The 25,251-nt window shown below is 41.6% G+C and overlaps 1 protein-coding gene across 1 annotated transcript in view; it reads right to left on the minus strand.

Annotated features, from left to right (window-relative positions):
* CRYBG3 (crystallin beta-gamma domain containing 3) overlaps nt 1-25,251 on the minus strand; it is a 247,633-nt gene that overhangs the window by 66,237 nt on the left and 156,145 nt on the right. Inside the window, exons 7-12 of the mRNA XM_040338717.1 lie at nt 18,870-19,017; nt 13,845-13,978; nt 10,973-11,087; nt 9,772-9,807; nt 9,531-9,670; nt 5,922-6,048 (exon numbers count right to left, since the gene is read on the minus strand). Coding sequence (XP_040194651.1) covers nt 5,922-6,048; nt 9,531-9,670; nt 9,772-9,807; nt 10,973-11,087; nt 13,845-13,978; nt 18,870-19,017 — 700 coding nt within the window. The remainder of the gene's footprint in view (nt 1-5,921; nt 6,049-9,530; nt 9,671-9,771; nt 9,808-10,972; nt 11,088-13,844; nt 13,979-18,869; nt 19,018-25,251) is intronic.

Raw genomic sequence — 25,251 nt, forward strand, 5'->3', positions numbered from 1 at the left:
TTTGTTTTTAGTTTTTTTGCTATTCTACGTGTTACTGTTTTTCCACTGATGGTGGTGTTCTATTGTACTGATGCCTATACCTTTTGTTGAACGTAATAACAATTATTTTGCAAAACAAAAGTATGTGTAATGCATGGAAAAGTTAATTGCACAGGGATATTTTCAGAGATATTTTTGTTCTGTCACCAAAAATAGGAAAGAAACTGATAGAACAAGCCTATGCATACTGCCAGTCCTCAAGTCAAGTATAATGTATTCAGTACACTCAGGGCACTGTTGACTCAGGTTTGTCTGTTTGTCAACCAGGTGAAACTGGAAACGCAATGTTACCAGTCCTGTGTGGTTCTTAATTGGCATAACTGAACACTGATTAATCCAAAAGGAATGCATGTAGGCCGTTATGCAGTAGACACCCTTTACCGAAAACTAACTTATCCGAGTTAAACTGTAACTAAGTGAGATGCTTCAAAATTATATTGAAAAAATCAAATCAATCAAAACAAAACTACCCTAATAATTTTAGTCTTTAACACTTTTATACGCATTCAGGAAAAGAAATACATCTATTAGTACAAAAAAAAATCTTTAAATATAAATACTGATGCATTTTATGTGTGCAGTCCAAATTCAGTTATGGAAATCTAATAGCATTTTATTCCCTTACATATATCAATAAATTGCCGCTACTTCACAGTCCTATTTGTGCTGCCTCGGGAAGCCCGGATGCAGGCCACAAGGACTCCACTATTTCCATGTAAGACCCCTTTCACACTTAGGCAGTTTTCAGGAGTTTTAGCCCTAGAAATAGCGCCTAAAAACTGCCTCACATTCTGTGCAATGTGTGCTTTCACACTTGGGCGGGGTGCTTGCGGGATGTTAGGAAAAGTCTTGCAAGCAGCATCTTTGGGGTGGCTGGAGAGCGCTATAAGTAGCACTCCCAAAACGCCCCTGCCCATTGAAATGTACGGGCAGCGCTTCCAAAGAGCCTCGACAGCGCCACAAAATTAGACTTTTTTCCTTTTTTTTAAGGTAATTTGCGTTTAGAAGATAACATAGAGGAGAGTTCAGGAGCTGCTGAAAAAAAACACCCAACTGCTCCTAAGAGCCCATTCACACAGGGGCAACACGACTTCTAGCACGACTTTGGGAGGCAACTTGGACACGACTTGAGTATGAATCATCAGGCAACTTACAAGGCAACTTCAAGTTGCCTCCAGGACAGTACAAGGCAACTTTAAGTCGCCCCCAGGACAGGAGGCTTTCCAGTGGCCAATCAAACAACAATCAGCTCTGGGGGAGGGAGGGGGAGGGAGGGGTTTGCCTGAGAAATGTATGTTATCTTCCTGTATTGTTGCTTCAGTTAAGACAGTGATCAGACTTCTGAGGCAACTTCCATTGAAATCAATGGGTACAAGTTGCCTAGAAGTCGGATTGAAGTAGTACAGGAACCTTTTCTGAAGTCGGAGCGACTTCAGTAGTGTACATTAAGACGGCTCCCATTCACTTCCATTCATTTTCTCGACCGCGCGACTTGGGGCAACTTGGGGCGACTTGAAGTCGGATCCCAGGTCGCCCCAGTGAGAACCGGCTCTAAATGTCTGTTTACCAGCAGCAGGGTACATGAGGCCATAGTATCACTTTAAGCCTGATAAAATAATCACTTCAGCGAGGGTGAAATCTTGACAGGGTATGATCTGTACACCTTGGTGGAATAAACTGACTTCATTGGAAGTGCATAGATAGTCATTCCTTTACTGATCTGATTCAAGAATGATTACTTCCTCATGTGTCTTTGAGAAAGTGTGGAGAGAAATGTGAATTTGATAGGTGTAAATAATAATGTGGACAAAATGTGGGATCCTGCCTTAGTTTTACATCTTTGGGTCAAAGGGTTATATACAGTACATTCATAAAGTATTCAGACCCTCTTCACTTTTTTCAATTTTGTTAGGTTGCAGCCTGACACTACAGTTGTTTAAATTAATTTTCTTCTCAATAATCTACACTCGGTACCCCGTAATGACTGAGTAATATCACTTGACCCGCTCCCGGAACTGCCCACCACATATATACTTTTGTGCACGTGGTGTAGGACGGGACATCTGCTGTGATTGGACATAGCGGGAGCCAATCAGTGGGTCTGGCAGCCGCCGCGCCCCACCGAATGTTCTGTGGAGAGACGGAGCAGCGGTGTAAACAAGGCAAACCGCTGACCTGTCAGGGGGCAAAAGAGAGATCTTGCATTTTAGTTAAGCTGCAACACAATCTCTCTCTTTCTCTAGTGTATCCACCCCCACACAGTTAGGAAGCACCTCCCAAGCACACACGTAACCCCTGGTGTTAACCCCTTCCAGGACAGTGCAATTTGTACTGTGACAGTGCATTTTTTTTTAGCACTGATCACAGTATTGTGTCACTGTTCCTCAAAAAGTATCACTTAGTGTCCAATTTGTCTGCCGCAATGTCGCATTCCCGCTAAAATCGCTGATCGCTGCCATTACTAGTAAAAACAATAAAAAATTAATAAAAAGTCCCTAAATATATCCCATAGTTTGTAGACGGTATAACTTTTGTTCAAACCAATCAATATACATATTGGCCTAAATTGATAAAGAAAATAGATTTTTAATTTTTTTTTATTGGGAATGTTTTATAGCAGAAAGTAAAAAATATTGTTCTTTATTCAAAATTTTCGTTTCTTTTTTTGTTTATAGCGCAAAAAATAATCAAATGATCAAATACCATAAAAAAGAAAGCTCTATTTTTAAAAAAAAATACATCAATTTTATTTGGGTACAGCGTTGCATGGCCATGCAATTGTCAGTTAAAGCAACGCAGTGCCAAATCACAAAAAATTGCCTGGTCAGGAAGTGGGTAAAACCTCCGGAGCTGAAGAAGGGGTTAATGTCCTGAATCAATATGTCATTATTAAAAGTGACAGAGTGACAATATATGACAAAATTGGGGGGGGGCACACCCTAAACCTGAACATCAAAAGTTGGTGCTGCTATAAAGACCTACCGTATTTATCTGCGTGTAACACGCACCCTAACTTTAAGAGGGAAGTTTCAGGGAAAAAAACTTTACACAGCCCCCTGCTTATAAAATGCAGGCACAGTTTACCCTCTATTTTCAGGGTAAAAAAATGAGTGTTATACGCCAATAAATACAGTGGGCCAGATCCACGAAGAAGTAACTGATAGGTTGCTCCGGCGTATCTTTGTTTTGTATCCACAAAACAAGATACGCCTGAAGCTGGGCTAGATCCGACTGGCGTACGTCTTAGTACGCCGTCGGATCTAAGGTGCATATTTACGCTGGCCGCCAGGTGGCGCTTCCGTCGATTTCCGTGTTGAGTATGCAAATTAGCTAGATACGCCAATCCACAAACGTACGTCCGGCGCATTTTTTTACGTCGTTTCCGTAAGGCTTTTTCCGGCGTAAAGTTACCCCTGCTATATGAGGCGTACTCAATGTTAAGTATGGACGTCGTTCCCGTGTCAAATTTTGAAAATTTTACGTTGTTTGCGTAAGTCGTTCGCGAATAGGGCTTTGCGTAGAATTACGTCCACATCGAAAGCATTGGCTTGTTGCGGGTTAATTTGGAGCATGCGCACTGGGATACCCCCACGGACAAAAAAAAAAACGTCATTTACGTTGGGTCAAGTCGTATTAACATAAAACACACCCCCATCTCATCCATTTGAATTGCGCGCTCTTATGCTGACACAGTTACACTACGCCACCGTAACTTACGGCGCAAATTCTTTCAGGATACGGAAAATACGCTGAAAGTTACGGCGGCGTAGTGTATCTGAGATACGCTACGCCGGACGGAAAAATGCACGGAGGTACGTGGATCTGGCCCAGTATATATAACTAGAAATACAGAGAATATTATTTATGTATTATTATGTGTGCACTATTCTCTGTGTATATACATATACACACACACACACACACACACACACACACACACACACACACATTTTTGTTTTACATCCTGACCATAGGTAGTTCTGCACTTATCAGCCTACAAATAATTTTATTAATTCTTGTGGAGATAATCATTTTCTATAATAAAGGTACCAGTAACCCTCATAAAATCGTACCTTTTTTATCTACCTTTATTGGTACTTTCCTGATCAAAATTAGCCATTTTCAGAAAAAACAAGACTCACTTTTTCTGGTTGTTAAACTTATAATACCTTCTTCTATAGGTACAAGGTATAATTTGGCCTCATTAATGACTCATGAAAACGAAGGGCTGTTAAACATTATGCCAGACCTGGGAGTTGGTATGTCAGTAGGACATCAAGGATATTCAGTGTTTTCTTTTACTTAAAGGCACACTGAACACCAAAACTAAATTCTCAGATAAACTTAGGGAACAAAAAAGATCCACTGTAGGACATAACAAAATAGATTCACTCAATTTTTTGAATATTTTTGTCTTCAGATTTACCAAAACCATGTAGCGCAAGGGCCTGCCTGATTGCATACAAATTAAAACTCGAAAGGTTTGACCTCATATTATATGGTTTTGGTAGTTCGGAAGACAAAAATCTGCAAAAAATCTAATAGGGTGTATGGAGTCTAAGGCCCCATACACACTATTAGATTTTCTGCAGATTTTTGTCTTCAGCTTTACCAAAACCATATATTATGAGGTCAAACCAAAGGCTTGGTTCACACCTATGCAAATTGAATGCACGTTTCCCCGTATCCAATTCACATAGCAGGAGAATGTGACTGGCTCTCTATGGAGCCGGTTCACATATCTCTGCAGCGGTGCAGTGTGCAGGAGAAACGTGTGCCTTTTTTGGTGCGTTTCAGGTTCGATTTCAGCCCAAAATCCAGGCTGAAATTGGACCTGAAACGGTAAACCAGCATGCACCGGACCCCTGCTGGATTCCCGACGGGAAAAGGTCAGTCAGAAATCCCAAGTGGAAAACTAAGAACCTGCTCTCGACTTTTCCCCCGTACAGATGTTCAGTTTTCTGTTGGGAAAACTCAGATGAGAGCTTTTCCTCGGGAATTCCGACCATGTGTATGCTCCATCTGAGTTTTTCCCCACAGGAAAACGACCAAAAATGGCAGTTTTCCACCGGGAAAAAGTCTGCCGGGAAGCCCGGCGGCAAAAGAGAGCAAGTTCTTTTTTTTTTCTGTCGGATTTTGGGCAGTTTTTCCATCGGGAAACCCGGTCGTGTGTACGGGGCATAAGAGTTTCAATTTGTATGCAATCAGGCAGGCCCTTGCACTACATGGTTTTGGTAAATCTGCAGTGTGTATGGTTCTCAGCCCTGTCCTTAAGTACACCCAACAGGCCATGTTTTCAGGTTTTCCTTTATCCTGCACAGGTGCTTTAAATCAGAATCAATGACTTTGTATTTTGGATAGCTATTTTTTCTAAGAGAAATTCCCAAAACATGGCCTGTTGGGGGTACTCGAGGAAAAGGTTGAAAACCACTGTTCTAAGACATTCATCAGGATTAAAAGTATTTATTTTCTTGCGTGGAGAGAAAAAGCAGCCAATATGTTTGATTAAATTACAGTTCTTGTAGTGTCAATCATAATTCATTATGTGCTAGGTGTCAAACCCAGTGCTGTCTTAACTGTGTGATTCCCTATGCAAGGGTAGTGTGTTACTTTAATTAAACCCTAAAATCCTAACCTACTTGATTAATTCAAAAAACAATAGTAATAATCAGTTCATAAATAAAGTGCTAGTTCATGCAGTCTTTATAGTGCAAAATGAAATCTAAAGTGCAATCTGTGCTCCACATAACGTGCAGATAAGGGCAATCAGGTGTTGTGCTCCCCTCCTCATGTGCTCTCACTCACCAACTCTCAATATGTATTATGTTATTATGGACACTCCACTGGTAGACACATATAATAAGATGCTAAGGAGTACTTACAGCCTGCAGATACCGAATGGACTGGAATGTGCTACTGTATCCTCCCCAAGCTTGGCAGTCCTCATACTCGCCCTCTTCTAGGAGATACTGGTACCCTTTGTATCGTTCTTTTTCATAGCAAACCCATCTAAACAACATGGAATTACAAGTCAGAAACTGTTTAAATCAGCAGATATAAATATATATATATTTTTTTTTATAAAATTTTCAAAATGACAAGCATATATTGTCAATAAACATAGACATTATAAATAGTAGCAGTTAAGGAGAACACAAGTTAGATATTTACATCAAGCTCCAGTGTTTTTTAGAAGGCAACAACAAAAGAAAAAAAGTTATTTGAGTTTAACATATGTTGACCATTATCTGGAGACTTGCTAAAATATATGCTTAGTGTTGAATTTAGTAATTAAAAACCAGATATAGTAATATATTAACAGTGTAAGGTAATATGAGAATACATAAAGAAAAAAATTAAGGGTCATAATTTCTAGACCTTGTATAATGTTGGGGTAATATATAATGAAGATAAACAGGGATTTATTGTATAGACATTAGGTTTGTACTGTTTCAATGGAGCTCTAAAGCTGAAATATACTGATGAATAAAAATATATAAATATTTTAATCAAAAAGAAAATTCTAATCGCTTGCCATTTTTAGATATATTTCATTCACACTAGTGCGATTTCAGATGCAACGTGAGACGAAAATAATTGCACGATGATGGAACTCATATTGCTTTCAATGTGTACACATCAGTCTAACTCAGCACGGTGCGATTTTGGAAAAGGTTCCTTTACTACTTTGGTGCAATTATTGCTCCATAGAATATAGAAAGTAGCATCCAAGTTGCATTACATTATTGCACTGAAATTTGTATCAAAATCAGGTCACAGCAGCGTGAACCTAGCCTAACAATCTGGTCATTATACGATTTGCAGATGCTTTGGTCCTTCTTAAAATATCCCGCTCTGTTCTATAGGAATTTCTTAATGCTGTATGCAATACTTTTTTACAGCCACACAATAGACAGCTCTGTAATATGATATATAAATGGAGCCACAAGAAACATGAGCATTATTTATTAATAGGGATGCCAAGTGGGATCAAATACACATTTTAAACTGTACTAGTGTAAATGAAGCTTTGAAGCGGAATGCTGTCATTTAAATATAACGCTCAATATACAGAACAGATATAAATCCACTTTGTGTGCACCAAGTGCCTATGCAAACCCAGTTATTAAAGCAGAATTAAACCCAAAAACAAAAATGTATTACACCGCAGCTTACCAATTCTAATGCCCTGTACACACGATCGGTTCACCCGATGAAAACGGACCGATGGATTTTTTCATCAGATATCCGATGAAGCTGACTTTCATCAGTCGTGCCTACACACCATCAGTTAAAAATCTGATCGTGTCAGAACGCGGTGACGTAAAACACTACGACGTGCTGAGAAAAATGAAGTTCAATGCTTCCGAGCATGCGTCGACTTGATTCTGCGCATGCGTGGTTTGTTAACCGATGGACTTGCCCACAGAAGATCGTTTTTTTCCTATCGGTTTTTTAACCATCAGATAATTTTAAAACAGGTTCTAAATTTTTTCACCGATGGGAAAAAAAAACGATGGGGCCCACACACGATCGGTTCGTCCGATGAAAACGGTCCATAGGACCGTTTTCATCAGACGAACCTATCGTGTGTACGTGGCATTAGATGTGGTGGTTGCATTTTTTTTTTATTTTAGTTCTCCCCCCCACCCCTTTATTTTCACCTGATGATCCACCCATTTTCCTTTAACAGACTAATCTGTTCAGACAATAGCAGTTAGAATGTTGAGTTTAGACATTTACCATTGACAGGAGTTGTTAAAATTATCAATTTTTATTTATTTAAAACCTTTATCTCAAAAGAAAAAAAAAACCTGTTTGCTGTAACTGCTTAAATTGGAAGTAAACTCCATTGGATGATTTTTACCTATGATAAGGCTTACCTATAGGTTTAGTAAATATCTCTTAAATGTGCACCGTTTAGGAAATATTTACTTTAGATGCAGCCGTTGACGTCACCGGCGCATGCGCTCTGAAGGAACAGCATACCCGTGGCATTCCTTCGGAGCCGTACTGTAAACAGCGACTCCTTGTGCCGATGGCTCGGCCATTCATATCGTCGAAGCCCGCGAACAAGGAAGGAAGACCGAGTGAAGATGGAAGCACCTTAAGTGGTGACATAGCGCGCTACTGTAGGTCTTTATTTTCAGTTAAGTCAGTCATATTGTGCTAGTATGAGATGTATACTAGCACATTATGACTTAAACTGCCCGGTGCCTATTTCAGCTTTAGTTTGTAAGGCAGGCCAAAGATGGTGCAAATTTCTTTCCTGCAACAAAAATTTGCACGATTCCCCCATCAACACAGACAGTACTGACAGGGGAATCCCTCCTGGCGGGCAAATGTCTGCTCCCAGCTGGGGGCGAGGGGAAGCTGTCTCCGCCAGGAGAATACAATGATTTTTGTTAGCAGCCGCTAGTGATAATCGCAAGTAAACTTGACAAGCTGATTCAACCCAAGTTGTTTTATCGATTCAACTTGGTATATTCAGGCTGCCTACGCATTGGGGGTTGATTTACTAAACCTGGAGAGTGCAAAATCTGGTACAGCTGTGCATGGTAGCCAATCAGCTTCTAACTTCAGCTTGTTCAATTAAGCTTTGCCAAAAAAAAATAAAAAAATGGAAGCCAATTGTTTTTTTATGCAGAGCTCCACCCAATTTGGCACTCTCCAGTTTTTGTAAATCAGCCCCATGGCTGCAATCTCGGCCGGTTCCTGCTAAACTGTCCAAGATTCGAACCATCTATGGCCGGCCTTAGTTAAGTCCATTTAAATCTTCTAGATTCCCAGCCACTGGGAACAGAGGACACAGAGGAGTCAGAGCTGTGGGATCATATGACTGGATCGGAGACAACGGCTGACAACCCTGCATAGATACAGTACTATGAGTAAACACTGTCACCTAAAAACAGGTAGTGTGTTACTGGAAGGAGAACGTAAAAGAAACTAGGAGAACATCTGCAACAAAAAGGATCATTCTCTTGGACTAGAGAAATGCCTTACTCTAATAGATAACTGGATGACAAACAGTTATCTTAAACGCAACGGTTCGAAAACAGAACTTCTCCTGTTTCACGCTAACCGGAAAAATCACCCCGCGTCAACATGGACTCCCCCAGTCATTCTGGGTAAAACTATCACCCCTAGCACCAAAGTCAAAAGTCTCGGAGTCATTTTCGATACCTACATGACAATGGATGCACAAATAGGGTCAGTAGTCAGCGGATGCCACCATCTGCTGCGCCTACTACGCAGACTCACCCCCTTTATCCTGAAAGAAGACATTGCAGTCGTGGTGGGAACAATCATCAATTCCAGACTCAACTACGCAAATGCCCTCTATCTAGGACTCCCCAAATACCAAATCACTCGTCTGCAAGTCGTTCAACATACGGCCGCTCGACTAGTGACTACAGGTTGGCTACAGGTTGGTGCTAAAACCGATTCAGTCTTTGTGTACAGTATATAGAAATTTTCAAAGAAGAACTCACATTCCACCAACAACTCGAATGGATCCAACATCTAAGGGATCAGTATTGTCTTCATCACTAATAAGCTTCCCGATGCTGCTGACATGTTCTGTGATCTCTCTTGACCACCCTTGAAAATGTGGCTTTTCATATATAATTATCTGTAAAACCGTTCATAATTTAAGCATATTTCTGACATACAAAATGACACGCTGAAGAATTATGTATTCAAAGTTGTTGCCATAGCAATTCAATCACTTACCTTCGGATCATTTGGTAGCTGCACTTTTAATCCGCCCTGAAATGAAGGAAAAAGAATTAAGAAGACATTTGTTCCTTCCACACAATTAGACTTTGAATACTGAAGTCAAAGAGTGCAATCACTGCCAGCCACAGAAGACTACAGGAAAGCAATCTCTGAGTCCCCACTACTTTTAATACATTTTCCACGCTAATGAAAGGTAGAGAGAATGTCATCACAAAAAGAAATAAAAAATGAGACAGGTTTATAAAATCTACAGAAAGAGGAGTTTTATTTAAAAGCTAAAACTTGATTAGTTCTTATGTACAACAACTCCAATTCTGCGGCAGTCTTCATTCTAAATGCATCGGCCCAGATCCATGAAGAACTTACGGCGGCGTATCTATTGATACGCCGCGTAAGTTCTACGATGCGCCGGCGTATCTTTGTTTTGTATTCACAAAACAAGATACGCCAGAATGTGGGCTAGATCCGACTGACGTACGTCTTAGTACGCCGTCGGATCTTAGGTGCATATTTACGCAGGCCGCTAGGTGGCGCTTCCATTGATTTCCGCGTAGAGTATGCAAATTAGCTAGATACGCCGATTCTCAAACGTACGTCCGCCCGGCGCATTTTTTTACGTCGTTTACGTAAGGCTTTTTTCGGCGTAACGTTAGCCCTGTTCTATGAGGCGTACGCAATGTTAAGTATGGACGTCGGTCCAGCGTTGAATTTTTTACGTTTTACGTCGTTTGCGTAAAACGTTCACGAATAGGGCTTTGCGTAAATTACGTTCACGTCGTCTAGGCATTGAGCGGGCGTAATTTAATTTGAAAATTCGACGCGATACTGAGCATGCGCGCGCATGCGCCGTTCGGAAAAAGCATCATTTACGTGGGGTCATGCTTAGTTTACATAAAACACGCCCCCCTGTTCCTCATTTGATTTAGGCGTGCTTACGCCGGCACATTTACGCTACGCCGCCATAACTTTAGACGCAAGTGCTTTGTGAATACAGCACTTGCCTCTCAAAGTTGCGGCGGCGTAGCGCAACTACGATACGCTACGCCCGCTTAAAATTACGCCTATCTACGTGGATCTGGCCCATCATGTTTTCACCAATCAGATTGTTCCCAGCATTTCCTAACCTACAGGAGAAAAAGCACTGCCTACACGTTTCATATTTGTACCATCAGTAAGAGATTAAGGGGTTTCTTACCATTTTCAAAGGGCGCATTGATTTTACACCACATGCCTGGATTTGAGGCAGATCGCAGCCTTCCTCCAACACGGACACCGCACCGTTATACTGAGGCTCCTTATACGTCAGCCAGCTGAGAGGAGACCATGATGACATTTTTATTTTATTAGATTACACAGCACTGACATGTTCCATAGGGCTTTAGAGAGATTGTTCAACCATTTACAACAGTGTGTTTCCTCTAAGAGGTTTACAATCTAACATTCGTACCACAATCAAGCAGACCCACATGCACTAGAGTGGTTTTTATAGCCATCATTAGACTTGATTTAGAACTGGGGAAAAAATATTGGTACAAAATTGATTTAAAATAAAAGGTGAAAACTGGTTTGTTGCTATTGATACCAACACCACTTTTAATCTTATTTTATGATCTCTACTTTTAAAGGAAACCTTTACATAAGGTGACATTAAGGTCTCATTTTTTTTGTTTAAAAATAACAAACATGGTAAACTTACATGCTCTGTGTAGTGGTTTTGCACAGAGCAGCCCAGATCCTCCTCTTCTCGGGTCCCTGGGGTTGATTTACTAAAAATGGAGAGTGCAAAATATCGGGAAGGTCTGCATAGAAACCAATCAACTTTTTTTTTTTTGTCAAAGCATAATTTAACAAGCTGAATTTAGAAGTTGGTTGGCCACCATGCACCATTTTGCACTTTCTAGTTTTAGTAAATCAATCCCATTGCCTCTTTAAGTGCTGACCTCCTTATGAAAGTGCCAGTTGCTTGACTGTGTCTGACTTCAGTAAAACTTAACCCTTCGGCCTCGTACACACGACCAGACATGTCCGATGAAAACGGTCCGCGGACCGTTTTCATCAGACATGTCTGCTGGGAGATTTTGGTCTGATGTGTGTACACACCATCCGACCAAATTCCCTGCGGACAGAAAACGCGGTGACGTGGCGGTGACGATGACGCGGCGACGTGCGCGAACCAGGAAGTTCAATGCTTCCACGCATGCGTCGAATCACTTTGACGCATGCGCGGGATTTCGGCCCAGCGGACATGTCCGATGAGTCGTACTAACCATCGGACATGTCTGACAGACAGGCTTCCAGCGGACAAGTTTCTTAGCATGCCAAGAAACTTTTATCCGCTGGAAACCTGTCCGCTAGGCCGGAAAACTGTCCGGTAGGCCCTACACACGGTCGGACCTGTCCGCTGAAACTGGTCCGTCGACATGTTCGGTCGTGTGCACAAGGCCTTCTACACACGATCAGACTTCCATCAGACTTTTCCGTGGATTTTTGTCCTAAGGGGCGTTTGCCGTGAACTTGTTCTGCATACACACGGCAGGGCTTTTTCAGCCAACATTCACCAAATCATGTCAGCTCTTTACCCCCACCCCTTTGGGCAACTTCTGCTGTTGTTGTCTGATGTTTTGCGTGTTTGTACTTTGGACTTTAGTCCGATGGACTTGTGTACACATGATTGGATGATCCTCCATCAGACATTTGTTGCCAGAAAGTTAGAGAGCATGCACAGCGAACATTTGTCTGTTGAAAAACCGACATCAATTGTCTGATGGAGCATACAGACAGTCGGATCGTCTGCTAAAACACATCCGTCAAACCGTTGTCGGAAAGTCCGATCGTGTGTATGGGCCTTTACACACACCTGGAACAAGCACACATCACATTAGTAGATACAAAAAAAATACTTTGTTAGATCTCTACTGATTATTGGTCAAAAATTAGGCAATTAGCATTTTAGGGAGAGAACGGCAACTATAGCCTACATATTTTTTCCTGGCAGGTTTCCCTTATTTTACTACAAATGAAAAGAAGGCAACTTGTGTATTACTGTTGGTGAATGGAGGACTCTATTGATGGCTGCAACACAATGGTGCTACAACAATAAAACCCAGAGAAAAAACATGGACAATTCAAGAGCAGAGCTACCTCAAGTCACAAACTGTCTGCACCCACTTTCAGGAAACACACAAGAAGTACTTTTCTTTCAACTAGCTAGTTAACATAGAAATATGGGCAGAACCTTTATTTTTATTTTGGTTAGAGAAGGTTATAACCCCTGTCAGTAATTTTGTTTTTCACATTTTTATTTTATTCTAAGAGAAAAAAGGCAGTCTCCAAGATACACAGACAACCAAACACAGTGTAGTAGAAATACAAAGCAGAACTGGTAGGGCTCAAATTCCATCTGTCAGTAATTTTGTTTGCCATCTTTGTCCCATTGGGGAGATTTCCCTTCACTTCCTGTCCCATAGCCAAAACAGGAAGTGAGAGGAAATTTATGCAAATCAAGAGAGTCCCTTGGAAACCCCCAGGTTACCAGAACTAGTGCCCCCGTTGGAAGATTTCCCCTCTATTACTTTTCTGGAGGCAACCCAAAATTTGGGATTTTCTTTCACTTTTAATCATAATACTAAACAAGACAAATGGAGAGGGTGACTCTCCCTAATAGGGGCACAGACTGCAATGCAAAACTAACAGGTGTTCTAATCCCTCTCCACTCTATTCAAAACAAAAAAATATGTCTTTGCTTTAGTTATACTATAATTTTATTAAGCTGATCAGTAAACAAGCTTGTAGAAACTTGTCACACAAATAACAGAAAGTTCTGCCCTGTAGCAAAAACCGGGAACAGGACAAAGTATATGTAAAAGAGGTGTAGCCTGGGGAGGGGGGCGGGGCTCAGGGCATTGAGGTTCATGTGCCTAAGCCTCCAGTAACCTAAATATGACTCTCCTTACATGTATAGTCTAGATTTATTGTTATTAAACTGGGTGCTAAACCTTATTATAAAAATGTAACCATTTTAATTTCATGAACATTAAAAAAATAGAGTTGCAACAAATCATACTCACACTCCTGAATTTACTGTTAATGATCGGGGGCGTTTGTCCACCAGATGCTCCAAGGATGGCACCTCTGTATGAATATGAACTGGAGAATCCGACGTGTCCTCTAGAGGGGATATTATGACCTCGGGAAAGTAATCCTGGAGAGAACAAATAACAGTATGTCAAGGCAAAATAATTAAAAAACATATGCTGTACATCTCTAGACTGTCACCTACTTCCTCTCTCCTCCCACCTAAAAATCAATTGCAGGCAGTGTTTTTAAAAATGTTATTTAAAAAAAAAAAAAAACATTACATTAGTTTAGCAGCGCCCCTGCCTAGGCAAGAGATTTGTTTACTTTGCGCTTCCAATGCCTCACAGGATAGCCACACCACATATTCTACAAGGGCTGTACTGTCCATCGTTCACAAAATCCCAAGACACTTGCATTGCAGACAGCTTGGTCTTGCAGCCATAAACAGAATGGCATGGTACCAAATCTCCATCTGTGCATGCATGAGATCTGGTGCTGCATCATTAGAGGCTGGCTGCAAGAAGTAGGAAGACAGAGCTGGCTCCCGATGACAGAAAAGATGGCGGCACAGGCCCAGATCTGCAGCAGAGGATCGGCAGTGGACAAGAGGACAACATGACATTCAGAGGGCTTGTATGTCAACGCTACATATAAAAGCACAAAAGGTAACAAGCATAATATGTTGCAACAATGTAAGTGCAAAAATACTTGTTGATCTGTCAAAAATCCACTCAACTAATGTTCTTATGTTCCTTTCCTGGGCTGACAACACACAGCATTTTTGTTGACTCAGTGATGTTGGCCAACCCAGTTGTGATTAGTTGTGTTTAGCTGTACTTCTCCTGTGGATTCGTTTTGCACTCCTGTGACCTGTTTTCAGCAGACTGAAGTCCGCTCTCTGCTGACGTCACCAATGTCAGTCCAGGCACCCCATCATCCCGACAATGGGAGCCTGGATCCACCAGGTGCCTGGACTGATACCCGTCTCAGCCTCTCAGCAAGCCACTGAGACGGCCGCTCCACCCACTTCACAGCTCAGTGCTCCAATGAGGGAGGAGGGAGAAGAGCAGAGAGCTGTGACTGACAGTCTAGAGCACTCTGCTCATGGAGCTGTGAAAACTAAGCGACCAGCGATGTTCAATTTCTCGGTTCTCAGTGCAGAGGCGCTGGGGGACAGATGTAGCATCAGACTCATGCTGCATCCACGTAGGTAAAAAAACAAACAACCTTTACTTCTCTTTTAATCTCTACCACTCTCCTCATTTCTACAACATATTTGGTAGTCCTAGAAAAGAACAAGGAGGACTAACTAGACATTTCCGTTACACCGCCGCAAGTTAGAGAGGCAAGTGCAGTATTCACAAAGCACTTGCTCCGTAAATTGCGACGGCGTAGCGTAAATGTGCCGGCGTAAGCGCGCCTAATTCAAATTGTGAAGAGGTGGGTGTGTTTTATGCAAATAAAGCATGACCCCACGTAAATGACATTTTTAACGAACGGCGCATGCGCTGTCCGTGGACGTAACCCAGTGCACATGCTCCAAATTACGCCGCAAAGACTCATTGCTTTCGACGTGTACGTAAATTACGGCCAGCCCCATTCACGGACGACTTACGCAAACGACGTAAAAATGTAAAAATTCAACGCGGTTCCGACGTCCATACTTAACATTGGCTGCGCCATCTTTTTTGAAAACGGCTTACGTAAACGGCGTATCTTTACTGCGACGGGCAAGCGTACGTTCGCGAATAGGCGTATCTCGCTGATTTACGCATTCTAGGCTAAATCAGCGTACACGCCCCTAGCGGCCAGCGTAAATAGACAGCTAAGATACCTGAATCTGGCTAAAAGTGTGCACAAGACACACTTGCAATTATCAAACAGACATAATAGAACACTTTCAATGCTATATTTAATGGACTAAAAGGGAAAAAGGGAGAAATATAGAAGTAAATAAGAGAAGTCTATTGTTAGGGTTTACATATACTGTGCATATATATATATATATATATATATATATATATATATATATATATATATATATATAATAAATAAAGCTGGAACACATATAAACATAAGTGTCAGATGTTTAATACATGCTGCAAAGACGTCATATAATCTATAAAAAAAATCAAGGTGAAATGGGATACAACGCTGGTTTTGAATACACAATAGAGTTAAATACATTGGTAAATCATTAACAAATTACTTTTCTATCATAAACAAAATTAATTGGGAACACAGAGTTGTTTTTGAGGTGGTCAATGGAGTGGAACTATTATAAACATGTTTTTTTTTTCACCTTGCAGTGCATCATTAAAGTAGAACTTCACCCAAAAGGGGAAGTTCTGCTTTAACGCCTCCTCTTTGACATTTGGCTTTTATTTTTTAGGGGTGGGGGGTACCTGGTTTTGACAGGTACCCGCTGCCACTTCCACTCAGTTCTCCTTTCTCCGCCCCCTAATTTTGTGGGACACTTTACAGGTCCTAGAAGACTACAGGACAATTCACTATGTGCAGCGTGGTTCGATATGCACAGTGGAGACAAAGCTGAAAAGCCAGGTGCCCACATTTAGGATGCCAGTGCCGGGGACTGCACACGGTCCTGAACAAGAGTTAAAGAACACGAACATAACTCCCCGAAGCACCTTGCACCCAAACCTTACCATCTTATAGAACATCCACCTGATAGAACATGTGAAGACACGACCAGGTGGTGGCCTCTCAAAACTGGGAAGCAGATGTTTGATGCTGAAATCCCAAGAGACACCAATAACCCTGATGAAATGGACTCTAATAGAGAAATGAGGGATCCCTGGTCTTGGCTGCGGATTTGTTTATTTCTGTGGATAACCTGGAGAATCTCTTTGGCTGATATTTTGAAAGATCTCTGTGTGCAGAGGCCACTTTCCGGAATCTAGATGTTGACGGCTTAGGAAGTCTGCCTGAAAATTGTCCACTCTAGGGATGTGGACAGCCGAGAACTCTGAAATGCAAGTCTATGCTCACAGTATAAAACTTTTTCTTTTGGATTAGCTTGTCTTCTTTTGCCCCCCTAATGGTCATAGCTGTGGTATTGTGATATTGTATGACTGCACCCTGACTGGATGACCTTGCAATAGGAAGGTTTAGTGTTGTAGGGATAATCTGATGGCTTAAACTCTGTCCTGCTGTCACCACCTTGCAGGTCATGTGAAGAAACGACTTTCCCTATTCCAATGCCAAATAAGAAATCCACCATGTCAGGGAGGGCTTTGTCAGCCTGGACAGAAGCATTGAGTGATCCAGGAGTTGAATTTGTTTATTTCATGTATGTTGGATAGAAGAGATCTGGAGTAAGCCTAGGATAAGGGAACGGTCTCGGAGGAGGCTACCATCAACTTTAGAATCCTCACGAAGAAGCAAACTAAGGCCTGCTCTTTTGAGCTAACCACATGCAGGGCCTTAGTGAAGCAACCTTCTCTTGAGGAATGAAATTCTGGCTTAAGCTGTGTCCAAGATTAGACTCAGGAACTCCAGAAGGTGTGAAAGCTGGAAAGTAGACTTTGGAAAATTGATTATCCAGCCAAATATTTGAAGGAACAGAATCTTCTGCTTTCTGTGACAGGAATATCCTGGGTGTGCAGATGAACCAAAAGTGGGACAAGCACTTTCGTTAACACCTGCGGTGTAGGGTGAAGCCTGAATAGTAGTGCTATGGCATAAAAGTGTTGGTCTCCCACAGCAAAATGCAGAAAGCACTGATGTGGGGGGGATGTATAGATGAGCTTTTTGGATGTCTACTGATTCCCCTTATATGAGAGAAACAATGACCCTGTCTCAGATTCATAGCTGACTATAGAACATACACATAAAACCGTGCCTACTCTGTGGACTATTTAGGTCCAGTGTCGTGATACATTTCTATAGTTTCCAGACCCTAGGGACCCCTTTGGGGGTATGCCCACTGTTAAGGGTAAAGCCTGGACGACTAATAGACCCAGAATTGCGGATAAGGTAAAACGATCACTCATGCAATATTCTCATTGTGTGCAAAATCTTATTTTTACATTAAAATACTGCCACTATATACCTTTTTGGATGATCTGTATACCACAGTTACACGATAAACTGCACAGTTTCTCCAGTGCTGCGAGTTCAGGAAGGAGGACATGTGGGATGTCAATATCATATGACCTGGCTATCTCTGAGAACAAGTAAATGTTCTCTCCAGCATAAAAGACACAACTGAGCATGTGCAGGTCGGCTACTCTGCCTGTGTTAGCTGGCCTTCCCCAGATAGACATTGCAGGAGAGGGAGGATCAGTGTATACAGAATAAAACAACCCTTTTACACAATGCAGAGGATTAAGCCCTTAAGTTCCACAGTGTGTATAGCAAGCATGCTATGCTGCAAATACAGACTGATTTTACTGTTGTGGGTTTAGTAACACTTTAAGCTGAGCATGTCTTAAATAAAAATGTGATTTGATTTTCGCTGATGTTTTGGGGCCCTTTCAAACTGCTGTTTGCCTTTTTGAAAGGTACACAGCATGTAATAAAACAGCATCAAATGTGCATTGCTGTTAATAATGTATGGAATCATTGGTATTTGTTTTTTAAAGGTGCAAGTTTTAGGGCCACACCTCACGCCTTAATTTAATATTTCATGTATAAAAAGGAAGCCCAAATGCTGAGTTCATATTTCTACATTCAATGGGCATATTTACCATCCTGCTGACCATATAATTACCAGGAAAGTACTATGATCAAGGGAGGAACACAACTAGCTTTTCGGAGAGCACAGTAAATGTACTATACTAATGTCTGATAATGAAATTATGTATAAAATCCTTATTTGTGATGTAATGTGAATGCTACTATTTCCATTTAAAACTGGATCAAACACATTCACCAACTACAAATCAATACAAGTATCCACTTTCCTTTTAGCACAATGTTCCATCAAAAAAAAGATGTTGCCCAAGGGGTAAACAAACACAATGCATATATGCAATATCATAATTCCTACGTACCTTCACTACTCTTTTCACTGACCCTATGCTGATTTGATCTGGCTTAGCTCTGGCTCCTGGAGCATCCCAGAGGTGCAGTAACACAGCTTCCCCTTCTTCAAGGACATGAGCTTGACCTTCAAAGTGTGGCTTTTCATACAGTATCCAGCTGTGATGGAGAAATAAATACTGTAATGGGAGAAGGCAGGCAGAGAAACGCAGACACATTTCGGAAGTAAATTTACTTCGGCTTTCTTACAGCCATCTGGAAAATATTGTTACGTTATTACCAAAAGGCAAAACAAAAGGCAAACACCTACACACATACATGCACTCAGAAATACATCACATAAAAACATACACATCTGCAAACACTTATACATGTATTTTCTTCAAGCAAATAATAAGGTGGAAATCATAGTATAGCAAATCATGCTAACTAACAATGAGTTGTTTTTCTCTGGTATAACTCATTAAATTTGAAAAATCTTTTAATATATATATTTTTTTGGCTGGTACAATATTTGTATTGAGGTTTTGAAAGTAATAAATAAAGTTACATGTAAACTTATTGTAAATACAATGGAACTTATATAAGATATACATATAAATCAAATGCAAGATAAAACAATGTAAAAGAGAAAATAAGAAAATGTAAGGCGTGATAAAATTCAAGTATAGAGAAGAGTTCATAATGAAGAAACACCAGAAGAGCAAAGAAGATAAAAAATGTCAAAAATAAGTATTAAATAAAAATAAATAAATAAAATAAAATGTTGGCGGGAGAAGAGAAAGAGTAGACGGAAAAGGGAAGAAAGGAGGCACAAGAAAGTGAAGCTTACTAAGTTCAGCTTTAAAAAAAAAAAGAAGAAGAGGTATAGAGAATCCTAACAGAGAAATATTAGAGATAAAGCAAATAATTAACAATATCAAGTTTGGTCATATAATCTAACCATGGAGACCATGTATTCAGTGAGAATGTTTATCACAGAATTGAGGATACTTTTTTATGGACCATGGATCCCATAATTCTTTGTTTTACCTCTCAAAGTTCAAGCCTCAGGCCTCGTACACGCGACCGGTTTCCTTGGCAGAATCCATCAAGAAACTTGGTGGGAGAGCTTTTTTGCCGAGGAAACCGGTCGTTTGTACATTTTTCAACTAGGAAACTGTCGAGGAACTTGACGAGCCAAAAAGAGACCAAGTTCTCTTTTTCCTCGACGGGAGTCTCAAATTGGCTCGTCGAGTTCCTCGTCGTGGCTGGTTTTCGACAAGAAACTCGAGCGTGTGTATGCTAAGGAACCCGCGCTTGCTCAGAATAAAGTATGAGACGGGAGTAAAAGTTGCATTTGTAATGGAGATAACACATTTTTCAAGCTGTGACTGACTGTAAAGTGCAAATCGTCTCTTACCAAACTTTTACTTAACACGCAAACTCATTAGATTAGCAAAAGCAGCCCCAAGAGTTGTGCAAGTGGAATCGAACTTCCCCTGCAGTTGTATGTGTTGTACTTCACCGCGTTTGAGAACGAGGAGATTTGGTCTGTAAAGTGTGTACGCAAAGCAAGCTTGTCGAGTTCCTCGACAAGCCTAACAAGGAACTCGACGAGGAAAACGATGTGTTTCGCCCGACGAGTTCCTCGGTCGTGTGTACAAGGCCTTAGGAGTATTTTGCCTGGTGTTAAAATCAATTATTATTTAATCATTGCCTAGGTAATCAAACCCATTAATGACAAGAACTCCTAGTGCTGTTTTGTACACAAAGTAAAAAAGGATGGTCTTTGGATGGTAATTTTTAATGATCACTCAGGAAATACCCATCTATTTTTTAGAACACGTTAAGGGCCTGCTCACACCAACTTAAAGCAAAGTTCCATTCTCAAAAATAGTTTTTTAAAAGTCAGCAGCTAAGGACAATAATGACAATTACCTGTCCAGGGAGCCTGCCTGGGTGCAGGCGCCATCATTACAACTAAGGCCCCTTTCACATGTACGGATCCTGTGAGGATCCGTACGTCTCATCCGCTTGCTCAGCAGGGATCGCTTTGTTGATCCCCGCTGACTCGGCAGATGAAAGGGCGGTCCTTGCACACTATGCAGGCACCGCCTTGTCAGATCTCCTCTCTTCCCTATGGGGGGATCGGATGAACACAAACCGTCTGTCCGTGTTCACCTGATGCGCTATAGAGGCGGATAGAAAAATAGGATTTTCCTCCATCTGCAAAATCGGACCATAGCAGGGACCGATAAGATCCATAGGGATACATGTATGTCCGTATTTCATCCGAAAACTGATGGATGAAATACAGACATACGGTCCGCATGTGTGAGAGGGCCCTTAAGGAAACTGGCAGTGGAGCTTTTTGGCCAGTTTCCTACTGCGCATGCATGAGTCATGCGATGCTTTCTTAATGGCCATGTCAACTTCTCGAACACACACAGGTCCCAGAGGGCAGCGAGGGGAAGGAGGAGGGCTCGAGGCAGAAGAGAAAATGATGTACCTCGCTGTGGCGATGTTAGGATGGAAGTACAGAAAGATCAGTATACACTATCTTCCACCTGACTGGGCAATAGTGATGATACAGACCCACTGTGCAAACAATAGGAGGCAAAGAGCAGTCATTGGAATAATTGCTAAAGCAGGAAATAAGTCTTCAACCTGCCTTGTTATAAAGCAGAAGTGTGTTAATCACAAGACTATACAGAATTAAGACTAATTTGGTAGGCAATGATCAGTCTATAATTTTAATGGTAGGTTTATTTTAATAGTGAGAGACAGAATAACAAAAAAATCCAGAAAAGGGCATTTAAAAAAGGGTATAAATTGATTTGCATTTTAACGAGTGAAATAAGTATTTGACCCCTTTACAAAACATGACTAAGTACTTGGTGGTCAATACCCTTATTGGCAATCACAGAGGTCAGGACAGGTTTGCACACCTCAGGAGAGATTTTGTCCTACTCCTCTTTGCAAATCCTCTCCAAATCATTAAGGTTTTGAGGCTTACATTTGGTGACTCGAACCTTCAGCTTCCGCCACATATGTTCTATGGGATTAGGGTCAGAGATTGGCTAGGCCACTCCAGGATCTTCCACTCCAGGATCTTAATGTGCGTCTTCTTGAGCCACACCTTTGTTGCCTTGGCTGTGTGTTTTTGGGTCATTGTCATGCTGGAATACCCATCCACGACCCATTTTTTTTTTTTTAAGTGTATTTTGTGCGTGTACTCGAGAGAGGAGCCGGACTGCAGGACTTGGGAGTAGGCAGGCCTCCCCCAGAGGCAATCTGCCACCTTTCTCCATGCTCCGGGTGGCAATGGCGGGTGCTACCTGCTCCGCTTTGAAGCCCAACGGGGCAGAGGGTAAGGGAGTGAGAGGATCTAGCCCGCTCAACCAGCCCAGTTAGTCCTTCGCCTCTCTTTTTAGAGACCGCGTGGTCAAAGTGCGTGCATGTTAACCCAATTTCGAGTGCGTGTAAGTGTGGTGGTTTTTGTGGGAGGGGGGTGGGCGTACTAAGCGCAGGCTTACCTCGCATAGCACACCCACCGGGAGCCGGGCTGAGACCACCAAACTCAATTCACATGTAGCCGAGACCGGGATCCGAACCCCTAGCTGCAGAGGTGAATGGCTTATCAGCGCAGTGCCAATCGCGTTGAGCCACCGCAGCTCCCCACAACCCATTTTCAATGCCCTGGCTGAGGGAAGGAGGTTCTCACCCAAGATTTGACGGTACATGGCCCCCATCCATGGTCCCTTTGATATGGTGAAGTTGTCCTGTCCCCTTAGCAGAAAAACACCCCCAAAGCATAATGTTTCCACCTACATGACGGTGGGGATAGTGTTCTAAGGGTCATAGGCAGCATTCCTCCTCCAAACACGGCGAGTTAAGTTGATGCCAAAGAGCTACATTTTGGTCTCATCTGACCACAACACTTTCACCCAGTTCTCCTCTAAATCATTTAGATGTTCATTAGCAAACTTCAGACAGGCCTTTACATGTGCTTTTGTGAGCAGAGGGGCCTTTCTGGTGTTGCAGGATTTTAGTCCTTCACGGTATAGTGTTTTACCAATTGTTTTCTTGGCGACTATGGTCTCAGCTGCCTTGAGATCATTGACAAGATTCTCCCGTGTAGTTCTGGGCTGATTACTCACAGTTATCATGATCATTGAAACTCCACAATGTGAGATCTTGCATGGAGACCCAGACCGTGTTTCTTTCATTTGCGAATAATCGCACCAACTGTTGTCACCCTCTCACCAAGCTGCTTGGTGATGGTCTTGTAGCCTATTCCAGCCTTGTGTGGGTTTACAATCTTGTCCCTGACATCCTTGGAGAGCTTGTTTTTCTTGGCCATGGTGGAGAGATTGCAAAATGATTGACTGATTGCTTCTGTGGACAGGTGTCTTTTCTACAGGTAACAAGCTAAGGTTAGGAGCACTCCCTTTAAAAAAAGTGCTCCTAATCTTAGCTAGTTCCTGTATAGAAGACACCTGGGATCAAATACCTTTTTCACTCATTAAAATGCAAATCAATTTATAACTTTTTTTGAAATGTGTTTTTCTGGATATTTTTGTTGTTATTCTGTCTCTTACTGTTAAAATAAACCTACCATTAGAACCATAGACTGATCATTTATTTTTCAGAGGGCAAACGTACAAAATCAGCAGGGGGTCAAATACTTTTTCCCCTCACTGTAACTGGAAGGAAACATACATTTATATGCCATAAGTCTGTTTATGTTGAAAAAGCAGAAAACACTCTCCATCTCTATGTATATTTTCTCCTATTGCTTCCAAAGCTGTTATTTTTCTTGCTTTTGTAAACATAGCCAACACAGAAAATAAGCAATTTCCTCTTGAAAGCATAGCCGTAAATTCTGTAGACTACTTGCATGCACTAAACACATTCCAGACAATATTAGAAGAAGATGAAGTGGTCACTCTAAAGCCAACCCATAAATACTAATGCTTAACGGCTCTAATAAGGAAGCTAAAGAGCATCGCTAAGGGGAATGTGAAATATTTCGCAGGTATCGGCAGCTCTGCCAGGTAGTTGTGTCCGCTGGTGAAAGCTTAATTATCCAATATGCACAATGCAGATTTTGTCTTTGAAGTTCACATTTCGGAAGTCGCTTGTTACTATAGAAACGCGGGATTATCCTGCTACTCATCATACCTTCTAGTTTACTGCAATGATATTTACACTAATATAAATTTAAAACATACTAAAGTCAGCCCACTTTATCGTGGCATGGATGAAGTTTGTTTTTTAATGAAGAAAATAGGATATAAGGCTTGGAAGACCATGGTAAAGGAACTATTGAAGCTAAACTCCGGACACAAAAACTTATATGTAAATATATTTCTCAATAGCCACAAAGGATATAAATCCACTGTATGTGCACCAAATTCCTTTGGAAAACCAGTTATCATGTATAAGTAGCAGAGACATCATCACAGTGCCTGTGCAAAAAGCAGAGGCCTTGCCCACTACGGTACAGGCCGCCTGCAAAAAAACTATAAGAAGGGGCGGAGACAAGACCAGTCGCCCTGTACGGGGGAGAGATCTGCAGTGAGCGGTCTTTATTACAGGAAGCTCCTCCACAGAGGCAAAGATTCATACTGGACTACTGCACAGAAAAATACACAAAGCACTGAGAATGTAACAATACACATGTCTCTTGTATTTGTATATTTGTTTATCCAGAAGTCCAGACTTTCTAAAGCCATTTTTTTTTATTTAGTTTTGGATAGAGTGGTGAGGTGAGAGGTTAGAACCCTATCAAGTTTTAATTGCAGTCTTTGTTCCTACTAGAGAGATTTGCCCTCTACTGTATATTTGTTCCGTTGATCATTCTTCCCAGGGCTTTCTTTTATTAGAGAATAGGTGCAGGAACTCAACCATGCCCGCCACACACACAAATGGCATCAAATAGTAGCTCTTCACTCTGCATACAACCCCTCTCTCCACTGCCCTCATCTTCTCCCCCCTCCTTAAAAGCTTCACCATTTGCCACGTGTCTTACCTTTGTTGCAATATTTAGCTGAAGCACCCTCCCAGCTTACTTGACTATACTACAGACACTTACAAGAGAGATCATGCAGTAGGAGCATCAACAACTGGTCATCAGGGAAAAAATGGAGACCACAGAGGTTGCAGCCTACCATGCACCCCCTACCGCCCATGACTGCACTGAACGCTGGGCACCTGTTCTGTATCTCCCTTGTCTCTGACCTGTGGGAGCTACTGGGAGATCAGCTATCACTTGTAAACGCAGAAGCTGGACTTCGGTGTTACCAAATGATAGTGGTGAGCAGAAGACCTGAGCCAGAGGTGGTGGAACCGAGTTCCCCCTAGTTCCTGCTGAAAAAAAGCCCTGATTCTTCCAATAGGGACACTTGT

The sequence above is a fragment of the Rana temporaria genome, chromosome 2 (genome assembly GCF_905171775.1).
Source record: "Rana temporaria chromosome 2, aRanTem1.1, whole genome shotgun sequence".
Classification (NCBI taxonomy): domain Eukaryota; kingdom Metazoa; phylum Chordata; class Amphibia; order Anura; family Ranidae; genus Rana; species Rana temporaria.